Source organism: Scleropages formosus, chromosome 14, assembly GCF_900964775.1.
Source record: "Scleropages formosus chromosome 14, fSclFor1.1, whole genome shotgun sequence".
In the NCBI taxonomy this organism is placed as follows: domain Eukaryota; kingdom Metazoa; phylum Chordata; class Actinopteri; order Osteoglossiformes; family Osteoglossidae; genus Scleropages; species Scleropages formosus.
The window spans coordinates 2,052,389-2,071,694 of record NC_041819.1 but is presented as its reverse complement, the minus strand read 5'-3'; the positions used below and the strand labels follow the sequence as shown (position 1 = coordinate 2,071,694).

The window sequence follows — 19,306 nt, the reverse complement described above, 5'->3', positions numbered from 1 at the left end:
GATCAAACCCACATCCTCTCACACCACCCAGGTGATGTGAGACAGCAGCACTACTAACTGTGCCACCGTATGTCCCCCCTTGCAGTTAATGTTTTATGTTGCAGCCTTATGTTAAATCCTTTAAATTCATTTCCCCCCTCAATCTACACTCAATACCTCATAACAATGAAGCAAAAACAGGATTTTAGACATGCTTGCACATTTACTGTGGGACAGCTGGAAGCATAGTGGTTAGCGCTCCTGCCTCTGGATCTAAAGGTCACAGATTTTATTGCCACCTCCAGCTGTAGTACCCTTGAGCAAGGTACTTACCCTAAATTGCTCCAGTAAAATTACCCAGCTGTGTAAACAGGAAATAATTGTAAGCTTGTAGTACATGTAACATTGTAAGTTGCTTTGGAGAAAAGCATCAGCTAAATGAATAAATGTATTCACTAAAAAGCTGTGATGCCACAGGAGTAGACGGAGTCCTCAAGTGTCTATGGCCAGGGGGTAGCATGAATCTGGCAGGGTTTGCACCTGAGTGGAGTAGTGTTCTGATCTAGTATGTGGATGACCTGTAACTGTGTTCAGAAACTCATCCCTACCTTGAATGTGTGAAATACAGTCATGAAGTTGAGCTCTTTTCCAGCAAGGCTGTGAGGAAGGGAGAAAAGGCTGAGTACCATAGGACGTTTTGAATGGACAAGCACTATTGGCCCGTCTGTGTTTGCCGTTAATATTGTTAGGTTACAGGTATTGCGAAATTTGTGCATGAAGTACTCTAGAAAGTCTAAAATAGATGAAAACCCAGCCCACAACTGAAAATCTATATAACTACATGAATATCTCAAGATGTTTTATCACTACACACTTCGCTGTACAACTGGGTCCTTTACAATGAAAAGGTGTTGCAATAGTTTGTGAAAATATATACCATTATTTCATACATCCTTACTCAGAATGCCTCTGTAAAGTCAACTGCCCATTATGTACAAAAGCAGCTATAGTTTAACTGTAGATTAAAGACCAAGAGACACTTTTTCCCTTTAGGTTTGCTTTATTGGAAAAACAAGAATGACTTTCACTGGGATTCAGAGAGACTGGAAGCAGGATGACAGGTGTTTGTGGGAGCCTAATACTACATTAATCCAGAGTAACAACAGCTCAACACATGGAGCCCTCTCTTAGCCTCTGATGTAGAAAATCTATCCTTAAAATATCTGCCATGTTTTAACATCAATGACAAGAAATCACAGGGTGTGCCAATTTCACAAAAAAGAAGCCTCTATGAAATCTCGTCCAGCTCCTCAGAGATGGTGGCTGTATGAATTTATGGTCAGGATGACCTGGCAGCCAGAGTCTCCCATTTAGGATTCTAATGTTTAATAATGAGACTTATCAATCTACTGTTCTCTGCTATCAGTGTCTGGAGAGGGTTCCGAACCCAGTCACGGTCCCATCCCCAGCTGAAATCCCAGCTGCTGTACTCACGGCTTCAAGTGGTACCAAAAAGTACTCTTTCAAAAAGAGAATAAAGTTTTGGTTCATGTATATTTACATTTTTATGAAACGGTCAAATTCCCTCATATGATTGTACAATGATGAACAAAGTACACATTAAAATTCTTAGTCAAACAAATTACTATATATTACTTTCTCATACATTGTATTAATGATACTTTAATATGACAGTTAAATACTACATGGTACTTCTGGTCAATAATGGCATTGATTAAAATGAGTAAATAAAAATGCCGTCGATGATCAAAATGAGCAGGTACAGTCAGAGCACTTCTGGGTTTCCACAGAACACCTTGCACGCAAATCTGGTGCCCCTCTAGGCAACGTCAGCTAGAAGTCCCCCCCACTCCATTTAACATTCATTAATATTGCTTTGCTCAGTCATATCATCCATGTCAAATGTGCTATCAAACCCTCAAAACTCAGACCTCTGTAATCGAATGACTGACTATCAGTGCAATATTTATTAACCACTAACCCACTCAGCCCCTTATGGGCTGCTCTTATCTAAACCCTTAACCATTACTGGGGCCACCCTGGTTCAGAGCTGCAGAGCTGGATCTTCCCACAGCTTGGAGTTCCACTCTCCCAGTACTCAACGTAATCTTTAAAACCCCTTCTAGCTGACGATGTACAGAGGTAGATTTCAAAGACTCCTCAGGATTTGAAAACTCACACGGCACATTCGGCACAGCATGCTGGGAGACAATAGAAGCGGACTCATATGTAAACGATTATATAATGCGCTGCGAGGATTTCCCACATGAGTCGTTGCACAAAATAAGAGCCACCTGATTACCGAAACAATAGAGGAAACAAGAGAAATAATACTGTTCACCCTCATGGCACAAAGTACACTACGTTGCTCCACAGGACAACTGCAGGTCTCTGGGGATCAGCAGTACAAACACCTCCCATGCTCCACAAGGCATTGAGTCCTAGCGATTATTTACACACACACCATATCTTTCAGGTTCTGATTGCCTTTGCCTTTCCCTTCGTATTTGTCAAACCTCATCTAATTCCACTAAAATACCCTTCAATACCTTTTCTCTATTTTCTTCTAATTCTCCTTTTCCTTCTCTCTCTTTCCATTCCACGCGTACCCTCAGCACAACATTCTCATACCTTCAGCAACGTACATATTCCCATCTATGTGTCCCAGAGCCTCCAGAATATTACAAGAAAGTAATAAACCCTTAGCTGCGGAGCGACACACTCCAACGTTAGCCGGGAGAACTTGGTTCCCTTCCTTCTAGCAGAGTCTCATGGTGAGGCCATGAGCTCATCAGACAGCCATGCTCTTGCTTTACAAAAGATACAGGTGCTTACAGCTCTCTTAAAATAAAACAAGATGGTTTTACGTTGGGGGGGAAAAAAAAAAAAAAAACAGGGGTGCTTTCCCTTTTTCCTGGCTTCTGCAAATTCCTTAAATCAGGCTTCAATTGCTTAGGGGAAAAAGGTTGGAGCTGCCCTCAGTTGAGCTGGATCTTCTTAGCAGCCAATCCTGTCCACCCGGATCTCTCTTCACCACCCAGTCTGAACCCAGCTCTCAGGGCCTGGAGGTTGAAATCTCTACTGGGGAGCAAGATGGATGAGTGGTGCTTGGATCCTTCAAGTTGCCCCAGGGAGTTACGGGAAGGGTGAGGGTAGTGGGGTGGGGCAGGGGCTGCAGGTGCGAGGGGCTGCTAACTGGTGGACCCCGGCCACCTATCATGGCTGGGAGGCTGTGGTTCCTACGCAGCCCATCGAGGAGGCTCCCCCGGCCAGTGGCCAGGATGGTGGCGGACTCTTGTCGCCGCAGCCCCTCTGGATCTGCAGCCTGCAGCACCTCGGTGAGGCCCAGCCGCCGCAGGCGCTCCACCAGACTCACACTAGCACCCCCAGGTGCCTCCGCGTTCGGGCTCGGCAGATGAGGGCGTGCACGGCCCGGTTTTAGCCCATATACATCCTGGAGGAAAAACTCAGCGGGGCGTGAGGCCAGGAAGTTGTCAGAGGAGGATGGATGCGTTTCGAAGGTCACTGGGGAGCACGGGGTGGAGGGGCAGGGAGAGTTGGGGGGTGTGATGGGGAGCAGGCTTGGTCTAGGTTTCGGAAGTCCACCTCTAGTGTTGACCTGGGCAGAGATGCCCTTCTCCAGCAACAGCTTGGCCAAGCCGCGAGGGGCAGCCCGGTGTCGAGGGGGGAAAGAGTCGCCCAGGCTCAGCCGACAGGGCGTGACTGGAGTACTGGGACCTGGGCGCAAGGAACTGGGTATATTCTCACGCACTGACACCGCAGGGCCTCCGAGGGAGCTGGTGTGGGGGGGGGGAAAGAGAAAAGACATTCTACTGGACTGAAACAAGACCAACACTGATGCTCCAAATCAGCCCAAAGTGATGGTCCTCATTCGAGAGCCATACCAACACACAGGCCATTATACCTGCATGAGTTAATTCTCAATATTGTGCTTAAAATTTCTGAACAGAAAGGTTTTTTCACCAACACGTTCCATTCGGAGAAGCTGCAGTCAGAGGTCAACGGCTAGGGCAGAATGAGGGCTGTACCTTGATGTGACCTGGGTGACGTCGCAGGGGTGCAGGATCCGGCAGGTGGTGAACGTGTAGGTGGAGAAGGTGGAGCTCAAGCACTTTCCGGGGTTGTGAGCTAATGTGGTAAACAGCAATTGCATGACTTGAAACTAATGTACACGTGTTGCACTGGATGATGATGCAAAGGAATCGAAGCAACAAACGTTACCTGAGGAGGGCGCTGGCATGCTGGGAATCTGTCTTTTGGAGTGGACAGGAGCGTGGGGTGCAGGAAGACCTGAGAGGATAGAAGCCTCAGGGACAGCAGGTGACATGTGATGGGGAGTGGATGGTGGGTGGACAGGAGACAGAGCGAAGGGCCTCTCACTCTTGCGCCTTTTCTCTTCCGGTGTGGAGGAGCACTGAACCTGGAAGGTGATCCCTCCTTCTTCCTCCTCTTCCTCTTCATCTAACTTCCTCTTCTCCTCCTCCTGCCTCTTGCTCTTATACCTTTCTCGGACTCCTCTGAAGCTGCCCTGCTCCTCGTCTCCGTCCTCCTCCAGGTCCGCCAGATGGTACACGGTGTCCTGCGGCAGAGGACGGAAGCCCTTGGTGACAACACCCGGGTGCGGGTCCAGAATTGTGGCGAGGTGAGGCTGGGCCAGCTGCTGCCAGTGGTGCAGAGTTAGGGAACCTGCAAATCACAGGGTCAAAGGGTCATGTCAGCCCACAAAAGCAAAACTATAAATACAAACTATACTTCCATTCTGTTTTTGGTTTCAGACCCCTCCTCTAAAGAGAGCTCACTTACTATGAGATTATCCTGATAGATGGCTGTCAAATTCTCCCGAACAGAATCACACTGTAGGGCAGTGTGATAATCCTAATTTCGGTGTATCTTGAAGTTAATTATTTTAAAATAAAGTCTGACTCAGCATTTTGTTTCTGTTAAAGCTATATCCAAAAATTTTGAGAAACCAACACAAATGACGGCGCAAAAGGGACGCCTGTTTTGTTAAGCTTTTGCTGACTGGAATATAGCAGTAAGGGTGACATCTATGGCCCGAAGCAGCAATCCCTGCTATTCTCTCAGATTTCCCATGAGCCACCCTGTATCTCAGCAATCCAGGGCTGCTTCACAGGGTCACCACAGCACCGTTCTGTACCTTCCATGGGCTTGACGATCTGCAGCTTCTCCGGAAGGAACGTCCTGAAGCAGACGGAGGCAGCCGAGAAGTCCGACAGGCTGGTAACAGACGAGACGATGCTGCCGTCGAGCGAGCCGCAGCCGCTCCTGCTGCTGTCCTCCCCCGGTCCCTCTGGATCCAGGGCCTGCGGCTTCCTACCGCGCTCCGCCTCGATGAACTGACGCTCACAGAGGAAGTTCTGGCGCCGCAGCGAGAGACGGTGCAGTGCCGAGGCAAGGTCGCTCCCGCTTGGAGATCCCGGTGGCCCGGTCTGCGGTCCTTCTCTGTCACCCCAGAGACAAACAACGATTCTAAAAATCTTACAGGAGCTGGTCCCGGGAACTGTCGAGCACGGTACCATTTCAGCAAGCACGACGCCAGTAAAAAGCGTTCACCTGGACAGCACTCGTAAGGGACGATGTGGTCCGAAGACTGAAAGCACGGCGACACGCAAGTGTCCTACATCATTACTTTCCAGCAAGCGTACTCAAACTTCTGACTGGTGCTGTACGTGTTCATACAGATGGAGTCTGGGTGCCACCGCCAGCACGACACCCCAAAAAGACCAACAGTGGTCTCACCCAGTGCTCTCTGTGGGGTCCTTCGCGCCACAGCTCGTGTCCACCGAGCGAAGGCTGGAAAGGAAGGGCTGCGCGGTCATGACCACGCTGCTGCGGCCGGAGCCTGGGATGGGGGCGGGGGTGGGGTGGGCGCACACCGACTCGTTGATGGAGCGCACGGTCTGGAACACGCGCTTCTGGGTGCTCCTGGGAACAACACACATCATCGGGGGCATCAGAGGTAAAGAGAGGGCTTTGCTAGGTGGTGGTGGGGCGATATAGTAAAACCAGCAGGACTGTGGGTCACGTAACTTAGAACACACAACGTATCCGCTCTTCTACACCACGTACGTGTGGTACGGCACGTATTTCACACTTCAAATGCATTTTTCTTCTCTTTCGGACCCACGTCTCTCCTGACGTTCTTGCACCTGCGTACATCTGCATCACATCGTCTCCCACAATACGATTTGTTTTTCCTATCAGGCTCAACTACGCAGAGTCCAATGCCGTCCTTGTGCTGTGAAACACGCTTCAACCCGGAGTTCGACTTTCTCGCTTTGGAGCAAACGGACGAATGTACAAGTAGCACTCTTTTCAATAATGTTCCAAAAAGTGTGAGGAAAACGGACTGTACCGTGGTAACTAAGGGCACAGCATAAGGGATGTCATTTCTGGGGCCCACACCATTTTTTTGGGATAAAAGCAGGGAATGGAGGGAGGGAAGGAAGGAGGGAGAGTGTTCTAGGCCCTAAAACTGGGGCATCCAACCTGTTTAATGAAAAGCCACAGTCAGGACTGCGAACTGGTGTGAGGGCTGCGCACACACACATTTTCTGAACCGCTTGTCCCATACGGGGTCGCGGGGAGCCGGAGCCTAACCTGGCAACACAGGGCATAAGGCCGGAGGGGGGGGGGACACACCCAGGATGGGATGCCAAGCCGTCGCAAGGCACCCCAAACGGGATTCGAACCCCAGACCCACCGGAGAGCAGGACCCAGTCTAACCCACTGTGCCCCGTTGTGAGGGCTGCATGTGTTAAAAAAAAAATATAGTAAGTGATGTAGTGAACATAGTACAGGGGGCAGATGATAGCAGGGTGGTTAGTGCTGCTGTCTTTGGTTCTAAAGGTTGCCAGTTCAAATCACACTTACTGTTGTAAAACCCTTGACCAGGGTACCTACCTACTCCAATAACATTACCCAGCTGTATAAAGGAGTAAATAATTAGAAATACTTTAACATTACAAGTCACTTTGGGGGGAAAAAGCATCAGATAAAGGAATAAATTTAAAACATCTGAACTGAAAAATTATTTATTTTATTTAGGTTTGGTGTAACTACAGCTCTATTGCTGTGTGATTCAACAGTATTTACAGTATATATTAATAATTTTACAGGTGTTCTTGGTGGCTGCGTTACGTTGCGCAGTGGGTCTGGTTCACCTTTGGTCCTGAACGGAACGTTCTTCCTCCACGCTGAGCTCTCGGCGCATGGTCCCTTCAATCTCCGCTGCTATCGAGTCCTGAAACACACACACACACACACACACACACACACACACACACACACACCTTAGCATAAAACATTCAATGGGAAATATGACAGCATGAATCAGCAGAAGTGCTGCTGCAGTATTTTATTGGTCCATTATACAATACACAGGTCACCGAGATACGATCGCACCCACAGGTGGAGTTCAAGAAGGTCAGAGGTTACCCTTCGACCCTCATGGAGATGCCCCCTCCCCATCTGCTTTGCAACGTTACGGCTCAGCAGCGCAACCACGCTGAATTTCGACGCAGCTGCTACAGGTTTCCCAAAGCTCACCAGAGGTAAGAGACCATAGGGCAGGTGTCTGCGCATTCCCGCTGAAGGTGCGCTCTTGTTGCGCAACTCCCGGATCTCCTCCTGCGACTCCTGCAGCATCCCCATACACTCGGCGTTCCTGTCCTGCAGCTCTTTCAGCTGGAGGGATGAAAACAAAAAAAAAAACTCGTTCACGCTGCAGGTAACGTGGCTCCTTGGCCGCGGTTTGGGTTTGAATCTGGCTGTATCTGCACGTTCTCGCTGCGTTTGCCTGGGATTCCTCTCAAAGTCCAAAGACACCCAGAAGAAGGTATCAGTGAACCATTTCCTCAGCCTCCCATGTCTCCTTACCCTCCCCTACTGTGAATGGCATGTAAGTCGTTGCAAGCAGTGGAACTTGACTCAATGGCACTTTACTGCCCTGCCTTTCCTACCCAGACCCCACATTGCACCCTGGGCCACTGGTAAAACCTCCCATCAGTCGAGCACTACACACCCACTCCTCCAAGCTGTCCACCACAGATAACAGAGTCCAGTCACACTACACACTGATCAAACATCCCGCCTGAGCTCGGCCACAAACCCCATACACACTGATCGTCTGGAAGGGCGACGCGGTGACGAGACCGCTGGACTCACCTCCTCAGTGAGCTGTCTCTGGGCGTCTTTGGAGGCCTGCAGATGAACGCGCAGCTCCTCCTTCTCCAAGGCCAGCTGCATGGACACACACGCAGACACGAAACTAAGCATCCTGGTCCTCCACACGTCCACCGGGAAGGAACGCCTGCTTCCTCACCTCCTTCACCCTGTGCTGCAGCTCCACGATCTGCGAGAGCAGCTGAGCGATCTCCTCCTGGTGCCGCAGCAGCTCCTCGTTCTTGTGCGAGAGCTCTTCCGTCAGCGTCACCATCTGGCTGTTGGACTCGCCTGCAGCACAGAGGAAAGGGCATCAGGGGCGGGAGACACAGAATGCCTTTTGCCAGAATCAGGACCCATTGTTAGAACTACAGGCTACCTTTAGTCTCCAAATAAAAGCTGGTAGCGTAATGGTTAGAGTTACTGCTTTTAGACCCAAAGGTCGCAGGTTCGAATCTCTTCCCGGGCCGTATTGTCTGTAGGCAAGGTACTTACCCGAAATTACCCGGCTGTATAAATGAATAAATAATTGTAAGGACCTTAACGTTGTGAATTGCTTTGGAGAAAAGAGTCAGCTAAGTGTAAAACTTTAACTTGTGCGATCTCCCTATCTTCGGTCCTCAGCGGCAACAGGGTGGAGCACATATATAAGTTAGTTTTCACTGATTGATCAGCAGTTCGAGAGATTCTCCGATGACGCTGGAGGTGGACAGGACACACCCTTCGCAGACCAACATCTAGCATTACTAGACAGGCCCTCACATGGAACCCCCAGGGGACGAGGAAAAGAGGCCGTCCAAGAAACACGTGGCACCGTGACCTGGAGGCAGATGTCAAGAGGATGGGCAGCTGCAGAGACTGGCTCAGGACAGAGATGCCTGAAGAGCTCTGATTGGCAGCCCATGCCCCAGGAGGGGTAACAGGCACAACTAACTAACTAACTCCGATTGACTGAGAATCTCTCTGGCAAAATAATTTACTCCAAGAATAAACTCAAACTGCTTATAGAAAGTGGGCCACATGGTGGCGCAGCAGGTAGCACTGCTCTTTCACAGTGCCAGGTCTGTAAATGTGTAAGTTTGAATTCAGCTCAGCGCACGTGGAGTTGGCACGTTCTCCCCGTGTCTGCAGGAGTTTCCTCTGGGCGCTCTGGTTTCCTTCCACACTGCAAACACATGACTGTGCAGCGCCAAGTGGGTTTATGACTTACGGAGCTCTTTCACGCAGTCGCTGACCAGCTTCTGCTCCTTCTCCTCGTACGTGACCGTCTCCTTCTTTAGGTGGCACGCCTGAGGAACAGCCGAGGTAGGGGCAGGGATCAGCGGGACGGTTAAAACAGAGTGAGGCGGGGAAGCAGGACACGGGGTGGCGCGCACCTCAGACCGCAGCGTCAGGTTCTCCTCCTCCAGCTCCTGCAGCTTGCTCTGCAGTGCCTCCAGATGGCCGAGATGGAGGGGCGTGCTGAGGGCGTGGCGCAGCGGGGTCGAGCAGCTGGAGTCGGTCTCGCTCTCCTCCGAGGCGCTGGCCACCATGCGCAGGAGCTCGTCCTTCTTACCCAGCTCGTGTTGCAGCTGGTGCACCTGAGCCAGAGGGGGAGTCGAACAGGAGGAGATTGAAACGAGGCCGCTATGCACTCCATGACAGCATGCGCGTGTGTGTGCGAGTGTGTGTGAGAGAGAGAGAGAGAAATGGAAACTGTTGCGCCCACCTGATCCAAGGCCTGTGCCAGCTGCTCTTCCACAGCATCGTTGCGCTCCTGTAGCACATGGTTTCTCTGCAGCAGCGACTGGCCAATTCGTGCCGCCAGTTCCAGGTCCCGGTCCCTCTGCGCGCAAACACACATGCACAGCTGATCCGAGAGCGGACGTGCCGAAACACCACCCCCGGAACCTTTTTTTTTTGGACTTTTTTAAGACCCTACCTCCGTGAGCAGGTGCGTCACCACGTCGATGTCGTTGAAGCTCTTGGTCATGTGCTCCACCCTGTTGCCACTGAGGACTGAGGAGAGGGAGATCACGTCGGAAAAGAGGGAGATCGGATCGGAAAAACAGCGCCGCTTTGCCGCTCACTCTCACGCACACACATTATTCTCCAATGTGTGACGCCACAGCCTCAGTGGTGCCCGCTACTTCACGGTGCTTTCTAGAAGCCCACTATAGCAGATGCAGGTGGAACTAAAGGGGCTCATGCTGTCTCAGCTGTCCTACAGAGGGGGGTAAGGGAAGCTCGAGCAGCGCACACGGGATGAGCGGCAGATCATTCGCAGGGAGCGCCGGCACCTTCCCAGCATGCATCAGGGATGGAGAACAAGAGAGCAAGTGAAGAGAAAGACACGGGGATGAGAGGAGTGGACATGGACATGGAGAAGCTCACATTACCTTGGGAGAGGCTGCGGGAGCCAGGGTGCGAGAAGGAGGAAGGTTCCAGAGCAAGGAAAGCTGGAGAAAGAGAGAGTGAGAGGAAGAGAAAGGTAAGGAAGTGAAGAAGAACAGAAGGAGAGGAAGGCAGGTGAGAGAAGGGGCGGGGTGGTAAGAAAGAGTCGATCACGATGACGACTTTGGGAAGCTTTACCGCCCGAAAACTGCCCCAGGCGCTTGCAGGGCTGCCCCTCTACCACCGACGAAACCTACACGTGGAGAGAAACGGTTCCTTCATCAGTTCGAGCCCCACGAGCACAGATGATAAACCCATGCACCACCCCCCCAGCGAGAAAAACACATTAAATAATGTTTATTACAGTTTATGGACACATGACCCTAGGGCAAATGCGATAAAAAGGAGCGAAGGAGCCGACGGAGCGGCTCGTTTCATGTGCCGCACCAAGCGCACAGCCTCCCCTCAAAGCGCCAGGCGTGTATCTAGTCTCGAACCCAAATTCCTGGGCAACTGCGCGTCCAAAAGCATTTTATTGTTCGCCGAAGAGAGAACAATGAACCGCTGGAACGCCGCTGCACGTTCTAACAACAAGAGGCATTCAAGGGTGGCCAGGGGCCCACAAGAGACAACCTGCGGAAGCTCGACTGACTTACTGCATGCATAAACAAACCCTGCGATCAGGAGTGGATAAAGGTTTGACAGCTGGTAGTGCAGTGGTTACACCTGCTCCCTTTAGGGTCACAGGTTCAAATCCCACCTCTAACTGCTGCGTCCTTGAGCAAGGTACTTACCATAAAAATTGCTCTAGTAAAATTTCCTAGCTGTATAAATAGGCAGATCAACATTGTAAGTTGCTTTTGGGGGGAGTGTCAGATAAACATAAATAAATGAGAGGCTGTGGGCCTTCTGGTTGTACGTAGGAAGTGCAACCCCTTTGATGGGGCGCCAGTATTCATACTGCAGTGTAAACGTGAGACAGAGCGAAACCACACGGACCGGTGCGGTTTGCGAGATGAACTGGCCTCCAGCCCGGCCGGCTATATTTACATTTACATTTATTCATTTAGCAGACACTTTTGTCCAAAGCGACGTACATCTCAGCAAAAGTACAATTTATGCATTACATTAAGAGAAAGAGACATAGCTGCAGACAAATGACTCAAGCAAACCTAGTTTGTTGCCTACCACTTGCTGCACCGAGGTTCATCGTTCAAGTAGGTGCCTAAAACACGGGACAGACAAATCCTGATACCCTCCTACCAATTTTTTTTTTTAATATTATAAAATACACAAATAATCACATACAATGCTGGAGTGGCGGCTGAATAAAGGCTTATCTGGGGATGCTCATGAAGTTACGGTGCATGAACATTTACACCGTACGTGAGCTGGAGAGATCTTGGGCGAAACAGGTCCGGAAAAGTGAGGTAAGGACTGACCCTACAAATATAATGCAGGATGTATCTGCAGGACCGGGTTGCGGCTTCGATGTTTTGAGAGAAAAAGACAGATTCCGGTCAATCGTTACTCTCAGACTCTTAGCCGAGGAGGTAGGCAAGATGAGTGAATTGTCTAGTTGGATCGATAGATCGTGACAGGAGGACGGGCCAGCTGGGCGGTAAAGAATCTCTGTTTTGGAGAGGTTGAGTTGGAGGTGGTGATCAGACATCCATGAAGAGATGTCCACAGATGTTCGACCATATCCTCTATCCTCAGCCCAGGAAACCCCACTGTGGAGCTCAGCCCAACCCTGCATACCCCTCCATGGCAGCAAAAAGAACTGTCCCCCGCATGCCAAGTGCACCCCCGCAACACCCCTCCCCTTGTCCACGCCGTGTCGGCAAGGTGGGTATTTATAGAGGCGGAGCCTTGATTCATCCCGCAGAAGTGGAGCAGCCGTCACATGGTCCCCGCAAGACCTGCGGCAGCGTCCCTGTTCCTCATTTCGGAGATCGCAACGTCACACTTTACAGCAGGCCCACTGCCGTGCAGAACGGGGTCGCGGTCAAGTATCGTGGTAACCGCCCCAGGAAACGACTGCAAGGCAACGGCACTGACAGGCCTAGAGAACAGTGGAGGACAGAACGGCATCATGCTGCGTTTCGCAGCATTTCCCCTTTCTGTGCCTGCAGAGCACCCGCCCTCGCCTCGCCGCGCTGCCTGCGCTCGTGTCCCGAGTCACCTTGCAACGGCGCGAGACACACTCGGGCAGAAAAAGGGAACAAATGCAAACGGGCGCATGTGTATATATGTACACACACACACACACACACACACACACACACACACACACACACACAGGTGCATGGGGTGACCTTGCTGAGACTTGAGAGCTACATATGCAAAGCTGACATTCACACACACGGACATACTGTCAGTCACAGAAAGAGAAACAGAAACAGAAACACACACGCACAAACGACACACCCCGATTAAACCCCAACCACAGTTCACCTTGAGGAGCACAGCTGTCGTAGAGCTCCTCTCCTCCGCCAACGGTGGTGTCTAACAGCGGCATGGCGCAGCCCTCGCCCTCCGTCCCCACACACCCTCAGCTCTGTCCCATCGGCCCCTCTGCGACACACCAGCAGCGGCTCTGCCCTCCACTGCCGCACGGCTCTGATCCCAGCGCGCGGGGTTCTTCCATCACCTGACCCTGGCGGCCGCTGCATGAACGTCTGTACACAAAGGCAGCCTCGCACACACCGGAAGTGACCGCACCGTACACACACGGTTTCGAAACACACACGGAGGAAGTGAGAGAATGAGACACATGTGGCTTCAGAACACCACCACACCCAATGACAGCGTGCATGCACACACACACACACACACACACACACACACACGCACACACACTACTACTCCATAGAAGTAGCGGGAGGATGAGGAGATGATGCTTCCCACGAACTCTCTCCAAGGACCCAGTACGGCCCAGTCGGCGTGAACGCAATCAAACGAACACACACCTACAAAGAAACACCAGCATCACACAGAACGTTCGGGTCTCCTTAACCGTCTCTGCTACGTGTGCAAATCGACCGCTGGGTCCTTACGGCCCGCAGTCCACACCCACAGTCCAGCATCTAACCTCTGATCTGTCCCTATCTGACCAATCAGTAATCCAGCAAAGATGTGCCACCAGCAGACTCAGAATCAGTTGAGCGTCCGCATAAATTTGTCATCACAACATAAAAACTTCTCATTTTTACTAATGTGGGTTTCAACATGATGCAGTGTCTCTTATGCGAACCGCTGTGGTAAAATACCGTCTTATTTGTAGGTTTGGAGCAGCCAATAACACCACACATGACTCTTCAATCCAGTGCCCACCACCCAACCAACAGCACCAAGCACTAGCATCCCAACTCAACCCCCTTCAGCTCGCACACAGCCCTCGAATCGAACCCGCACTCACTCATGTAGCGGAGGGTCTCCTCGGCCAGCATCGGCGAGATGGTGCCGGCCTCCTCCGGCGAACCGCTGGGCGTCACCACCCAGTCCTGGCTGTCGTACAGGTAGAGGGACTCGCAGCCCATCCCAGGCGACTCAAAGTGGACCGCTCTCGGTCCACGGTCCACCCCACCTCCGTCTGAAGACACAGCGAAGGGAGAGACTCACTGACTGGACTGAGCCACAACCTCTAACCGCAGGAGGCCGAACGCCCTGCGGCAAAGCAGCGGTGTCACGTTATCTCCTTTTACATAACGGGCGCGGTGTCAAATCACACTCCATCTCCATGCCCCTGTGCGTGTGTGTGTGTGCTTCCACTGAAAGTACACACCAAAGTGTTACATAACAGATAGGATCCACTGAAGTACAAGTGTCACACTCTGATAAATCTCTACAGAAGCACTGGTGAAACTGTGTGTGTGTGTGTGTGTGTGTGTGTGTGTGTGTGAGACAGAGAAGGGAGGGGACGATGATGCAGCAGTGTGTGTGCGCGTCCTCTACTAAGCCTCTACACCGTACATCATTCCAGCTGGGTGGTCATGTGGTTCAGTGGGACAAAGGCCAACAGCAGCCGGCGCCCTTCTCTCGAGGCTGGCAGCAGGCGAGGAAGTGATCGCGGTTCGCTCTCTCGTACCACGGTGATCGCCTCGCTGTCCCCAGACTGTGATGTCAGCACCCCAGCCCTCCTCCTGGGAACTCACCGGGACCATTGCTGGAGTCCTTTTCCATACTTATGGGCTTCACCTCAAACATCTTCTGAGCCAAAGCGTGGAGCACAGAATTTCCCGCTCAGATCCGGACCAAGGGAGGAGAGGAAGGGGCCGCTGCCATGGCACTGCGTCCTTCCCTCTCTGGGACAGGAGAGCTGGCGCGGTGGGGGGGAGTCGGCCAGGGCGCTGCGGACGGGGAGACGTCCTTGGAGAAAAACCGAGTCCCTGAGAGTCGAATCGCGAGGTTCGAAGACCCTCATGTAACCTGAGGACAGAGAGGAGGAGCCATAAGAGTAGGAAACGAAAGAGAGGAAGAGCAGCACGGGTACATCGCAGAAACAAAAAGACAATCCACAATTCTGTTGAATTTTTCAAAATGTCTGAGTGGGAGAGCAGGGGTTCCATCGCTACTCGAGCCTGAAGATGAACCCTCCTGGTCTCACGTCTCAAAGCACTAACAGCAGCCGCCAGCCCTCCGGTGACCCGGAAACGTCAGGGGAAATTAGATTCTCCCACTCCGCCTCTGTACGCCACCTTAGTTCCCCTCTGCTCCAAATGTGGGTCCTCACCTCTCCGGAAACACTTCACAATCACTACGTAACAAACGCGTCAGAAGCAGCTGCGTGGCCAGTAGGCGGCGCAGTGGTTCGAGCTGCAGCCTTCCAACCAAAGAACCCAGTTTTGAACCCCACCTCCTGCTGCCGTAGTAACCCTTGAACGAGCTACTAATCCTGAATTTATACACTAAAAATTACCCCGCTGTGTAAACGGGCAAATCACGGCAAGTACACTACAGTACAAAACCCAGCACTGTACATTTACATTTATTCATTTATCAGACGCTTTTCTCCAAAGCGACGTACATCTCATAGAAAATACAATGTGCGCATTACATTAGGCGGAAGAGTAAACCTCTGAATAAATTCCAAGTCTACTTAGAATAAATCACATAATAAATAACAGCCGTGTTTTACTACTAATAAAACACGGGTCGAAAACTAAAAGCGATATAAACAAAACTAACATTAATTTCTTAAAAAAAAAAAAAAAACTCATCCTGACCCTTTTGCATTGGGAAGGGCACAGCAGTGCGGTACAGCTCATCTCTTTATGGTAACACTACTGAGGAGGAAGCAGTGTCTCGACACCACGCGTGTGCCGTACCCCAGCGCTGCGCTCGTTTTTACATTTATTCATTTAGCTGACGCTTAAGGTAGTTATAATTACCTAGCTATTGATAGAGCTGGGTAATGTTACTAGAGCAATTTGGGATAAGCACGTCGCTCAGGGATGGTACAGCCGGAGGTGGGGACCAAGCCGGTGACCTTTGGGTCCACAGGCAGGAGCTCTACTACACTGCAAGCGGTCCCCAACTAGGGCTTTTACACTGGAGAATGTGTCTAGAGTAAACGGACTTAGACAAGAGCTACAAGACACCTGAGATGGTATTTTATGGTATCGAAGATGCACCTTTCACTAACAGCTCCAGCACAGAGAAACAAGTCTTTAAAATTTACAGCACATGTAAGGGGGACGAACTTGGCGTGGTCATAGAGGAGCCGCTGACACAGGGTGACTCAACCCTGATGCAATGCAACGAGTGACAGCAGACATACACTGGAACGGAGAAGAATACCATGCTGGCAGTACCTAGTGGAAGCGCAATGACACACCTGCATGTTTGTCCTGCATACAAGCCAGACCAAAACAAGCAGGATCTCCAAACTCACCTCTTTGCACCCGTGACCCTCCCGAGCCCCTGAAACCTTTCTAAGTTAATGCTTCACCGCCTGTTACTTGCATCTATGGATTTTACCGTTCCGGTACCACTTCTATAGGCCATTTATTAACCCTTTTTTTCCCTGTCTGTTTACTCCAAATTGTATGCTGCTTAGGAAAAGAGCGTGTGCCAAATGCATGAACGGCAATGTGAAATACTGACGCCCCAATCAAGGACCCCTGTCAAAAAGCCATGCGAATAAGAAAGAAAAAAAAGTGAGACTCCCTCACAGCAGCCAATGTGAAGCGTCAACAGGCAGCGAGAAAAGCAGTTCTGCATAAGGCTTGCAATACACACCTTACGTAATTCCATTGGACTACAGCTTGAATTTATCACATAACCACCAACACAGCCTGATTTTAAAAAAAAAAAAAAAATCTGAATACAACAAATAAAACTGGTTCTTTTAGTCTACTCTTTCCCTTTGTCACATGACTTTTCATCAGCGGTACCACGCCAACAACTTCTCATCTCAGACCTACAGAGTTCACCAAGTCTCTCCCAGTCATCTACCCAACACTGCCCCCCACACCTGTCCCCAAGAAAAAAAAAAATAAAAAATCATATGCACAGCAGGTAACACGACTTGCTCAACTGCTATTGTCAGTTCGTAAAACAGGACGTGGTTATACAGGTGTGGTGGCCGCAGGCATGAGAACCAGGAGACTGCAGTCATGGACGTCTCACATTCACATTCATTGCGTAGACTCTTCTCTCCAAAGACAAAAGTGCATTTAACAACAGAGCAAGAGCTTTAGATACAAACACTTGATTATTGAAGGTCAGCTTGTTTGTCTCCATGTTGCAGATACAGGTAGCTGCTTATAGACGTGACATTCAAATGGCAAATGCATAACAGCAGATTGCATCCAACTTATGTTAATATATGAGGAAAGGGGAAAAATTTACTTTTATTCATTTAGCTGATGCCCTCCAGAGCAACTTACAACATTAAGACTCACAGATAGATATTTAGCCATTTGTACTGCCAGGGTAATTTTACCAGAGCCATTTTGGGTAAGTACCTTGCTCAAAGGTACTAGAGCTCAAAAGAGGATTTGAACCTACAACCTGCGGATCCGAAGGCATCATGTCTACCCACTAAGCTACACCAGCTGCTGAGTAGTTTGCACAAGGGCACTACAGCTGGAGGTGGGACTGAAACCTGGGTTCTTGAGGTAGAACAATGCAGCGCTTAACCACTACACCACCTGCTGTCCGTGTAATTTAAATACACCAAAGCTAATATGATCCAACCTCTTCATACACATTATTAAGAGCCTCGGTTTGCACAACTAACATTATGGCAGAGGAACTGATCTGAAAATGTCCAAAATCAATGGAGGAACGTGTAAACAAATGAACACCCAGAGGTTAAGCAAACAAGACGCATCAGGGTAAGAGAAAGACACTGATTTATTAATCATTTTCCAAAGGTAGGTACTGACACACCGCACACTCGCGCAGATTAAATTAATGTCGATCAATATGTTGTCGACCCCCCCCCCAAATCTCTAGGGTGCGTGCAGCTAATCTGTAATCCCCACTGGGAAGCCACCAGAAGGGCTCAAACAGCGCATCTGCAAGTCTTTCGGGATCAGACCGATCGAAAAACTCAGACTCCAGTGTAAAATAAATTAAATAGATGATGATGAAACACGCCGCCTCCATTACCCGGTCACACCCCGGTACCCCCGCGGACAGCTTCAGTGCGCCCCATCCCATTCCGAAAAAAAGATGCAAATCTCGATCCGTGGTCGTGGATTTAAACCCCGATCCGTGGATCGCGCGCTCGGCACAAGCGCGATACCCGTTGCATAACACGCGCGCGCTCACCGATTATGGCGCATAAATAGCAACGATGTATATCCGCATGGAGCTGCGTGCACATCTAGTAGATCTACTGCAACGCACTCAATCGGACAGATTTCTCTTTTCATTAAAGTTATGCTTACAATTCACCGCAGGAACCTTTACTGAATCACGCATCATAAAATAATAAACACTCTGTGAGACACTGACTGTTGTCAAAAACAGTCAAATGAGTGACAAGACAGACAGCAAAGCACGTCGGGACTTTCATTTTCCTCGCTGATTATTACAGTCAGAGGATATTGTGTTCCAGCAATCAGTACCGCGCGCGCACACACACTGAAATACAACACATACCTGCCTGTTCGATACGATGTTTGCGCGATTCGCACCAAACCCAGGCAGCAGCGCGGAGGAATCAGTTCAAACACGAGGGACAAACAGACGCCTTGAGTGGAGGAGCTGGAGGCGGGGCTAAGGGGGAGGAGTTAGGGGAGGAGCTACGGGGAAGAGCGAGACCGAGAGCAGGCGGCTGGACGGGGTTGCCAGATTTAAATTTACAGGACATTCATTTACTTAGCTAACCCTTCGCTGTTTCACATTTATTTACTTAGCAAATACTTTTCTCCAAAGTGGCTTCCAATGAGCTCTATGTAGTGTTATCAGCCCACAAACCCTATTCACCAAGGTGACTTACACTGCAAGATACACTACTTACAAATGGGTCACTCATCCATACATCAGTGGAACACACACACACACACACACACACACACACACTATCACTCACACACTATGGGGGAACCTGAACAGCCTGTCTTTGGACTGTGGGAGGAAACCAGAGCACCCAGAATAAACCCATGCAGACAACATGCAAACTCCAGATAAACTGAGTGGGAATCGAACCAATATCCTCTCGCACCACCCAGGTGCTGTGAGGCAGCAGCACTACTCAGGTTTCTTGATGTGT

General features: G+C 50.3%; 1 protein-coding gene across 1 annotated transcript; it reads right to left on the bottom strand.

Annotated features, from left to right (window-relative positions):
• Positions 1–1,034: 1,034 nt before the first annotated feature.
• Positions 1,035–18,944, bottom strand: LOC108918538 (trafficking kinesin-binding protein 2-like). Its single transcript, XM_018725909.2, has 17 exons — positions 18,694–18,944; positions 14,736–15,009; positions 14,000–14,173; positions 10,584–10,643; positions 10,127–10,203; positions 9,914–10,030; positions 9,582–9,785; positions 9,416–9,494; positions 8,366–8,496; positions 8,209–8,283; positions 7,591–7,728; positions 7,206–7,285; positions 5,782–5,967; positions 5,180–5,484; positions 4,243–4,707; positions 4,050–4,149; positions 1,035–3,797 (listed from the first exon to the last, which is right to left on the bottom strand). Exons 2-17 carry the CDS (start codon positions 14,785–14,787, stop codon positions 3,056–3,058), a joined length of 2,985 nt encoding a protein of 994 aa, XP_018581425.2. The 5' UTR covers positions 14,788–15,009; positions 18,694–18,944; the 3' UTR covers positions 1,035–3,055.
• Between the last annotated feature and the right edge of the window lie 362 nt (positions 18,945–19,306).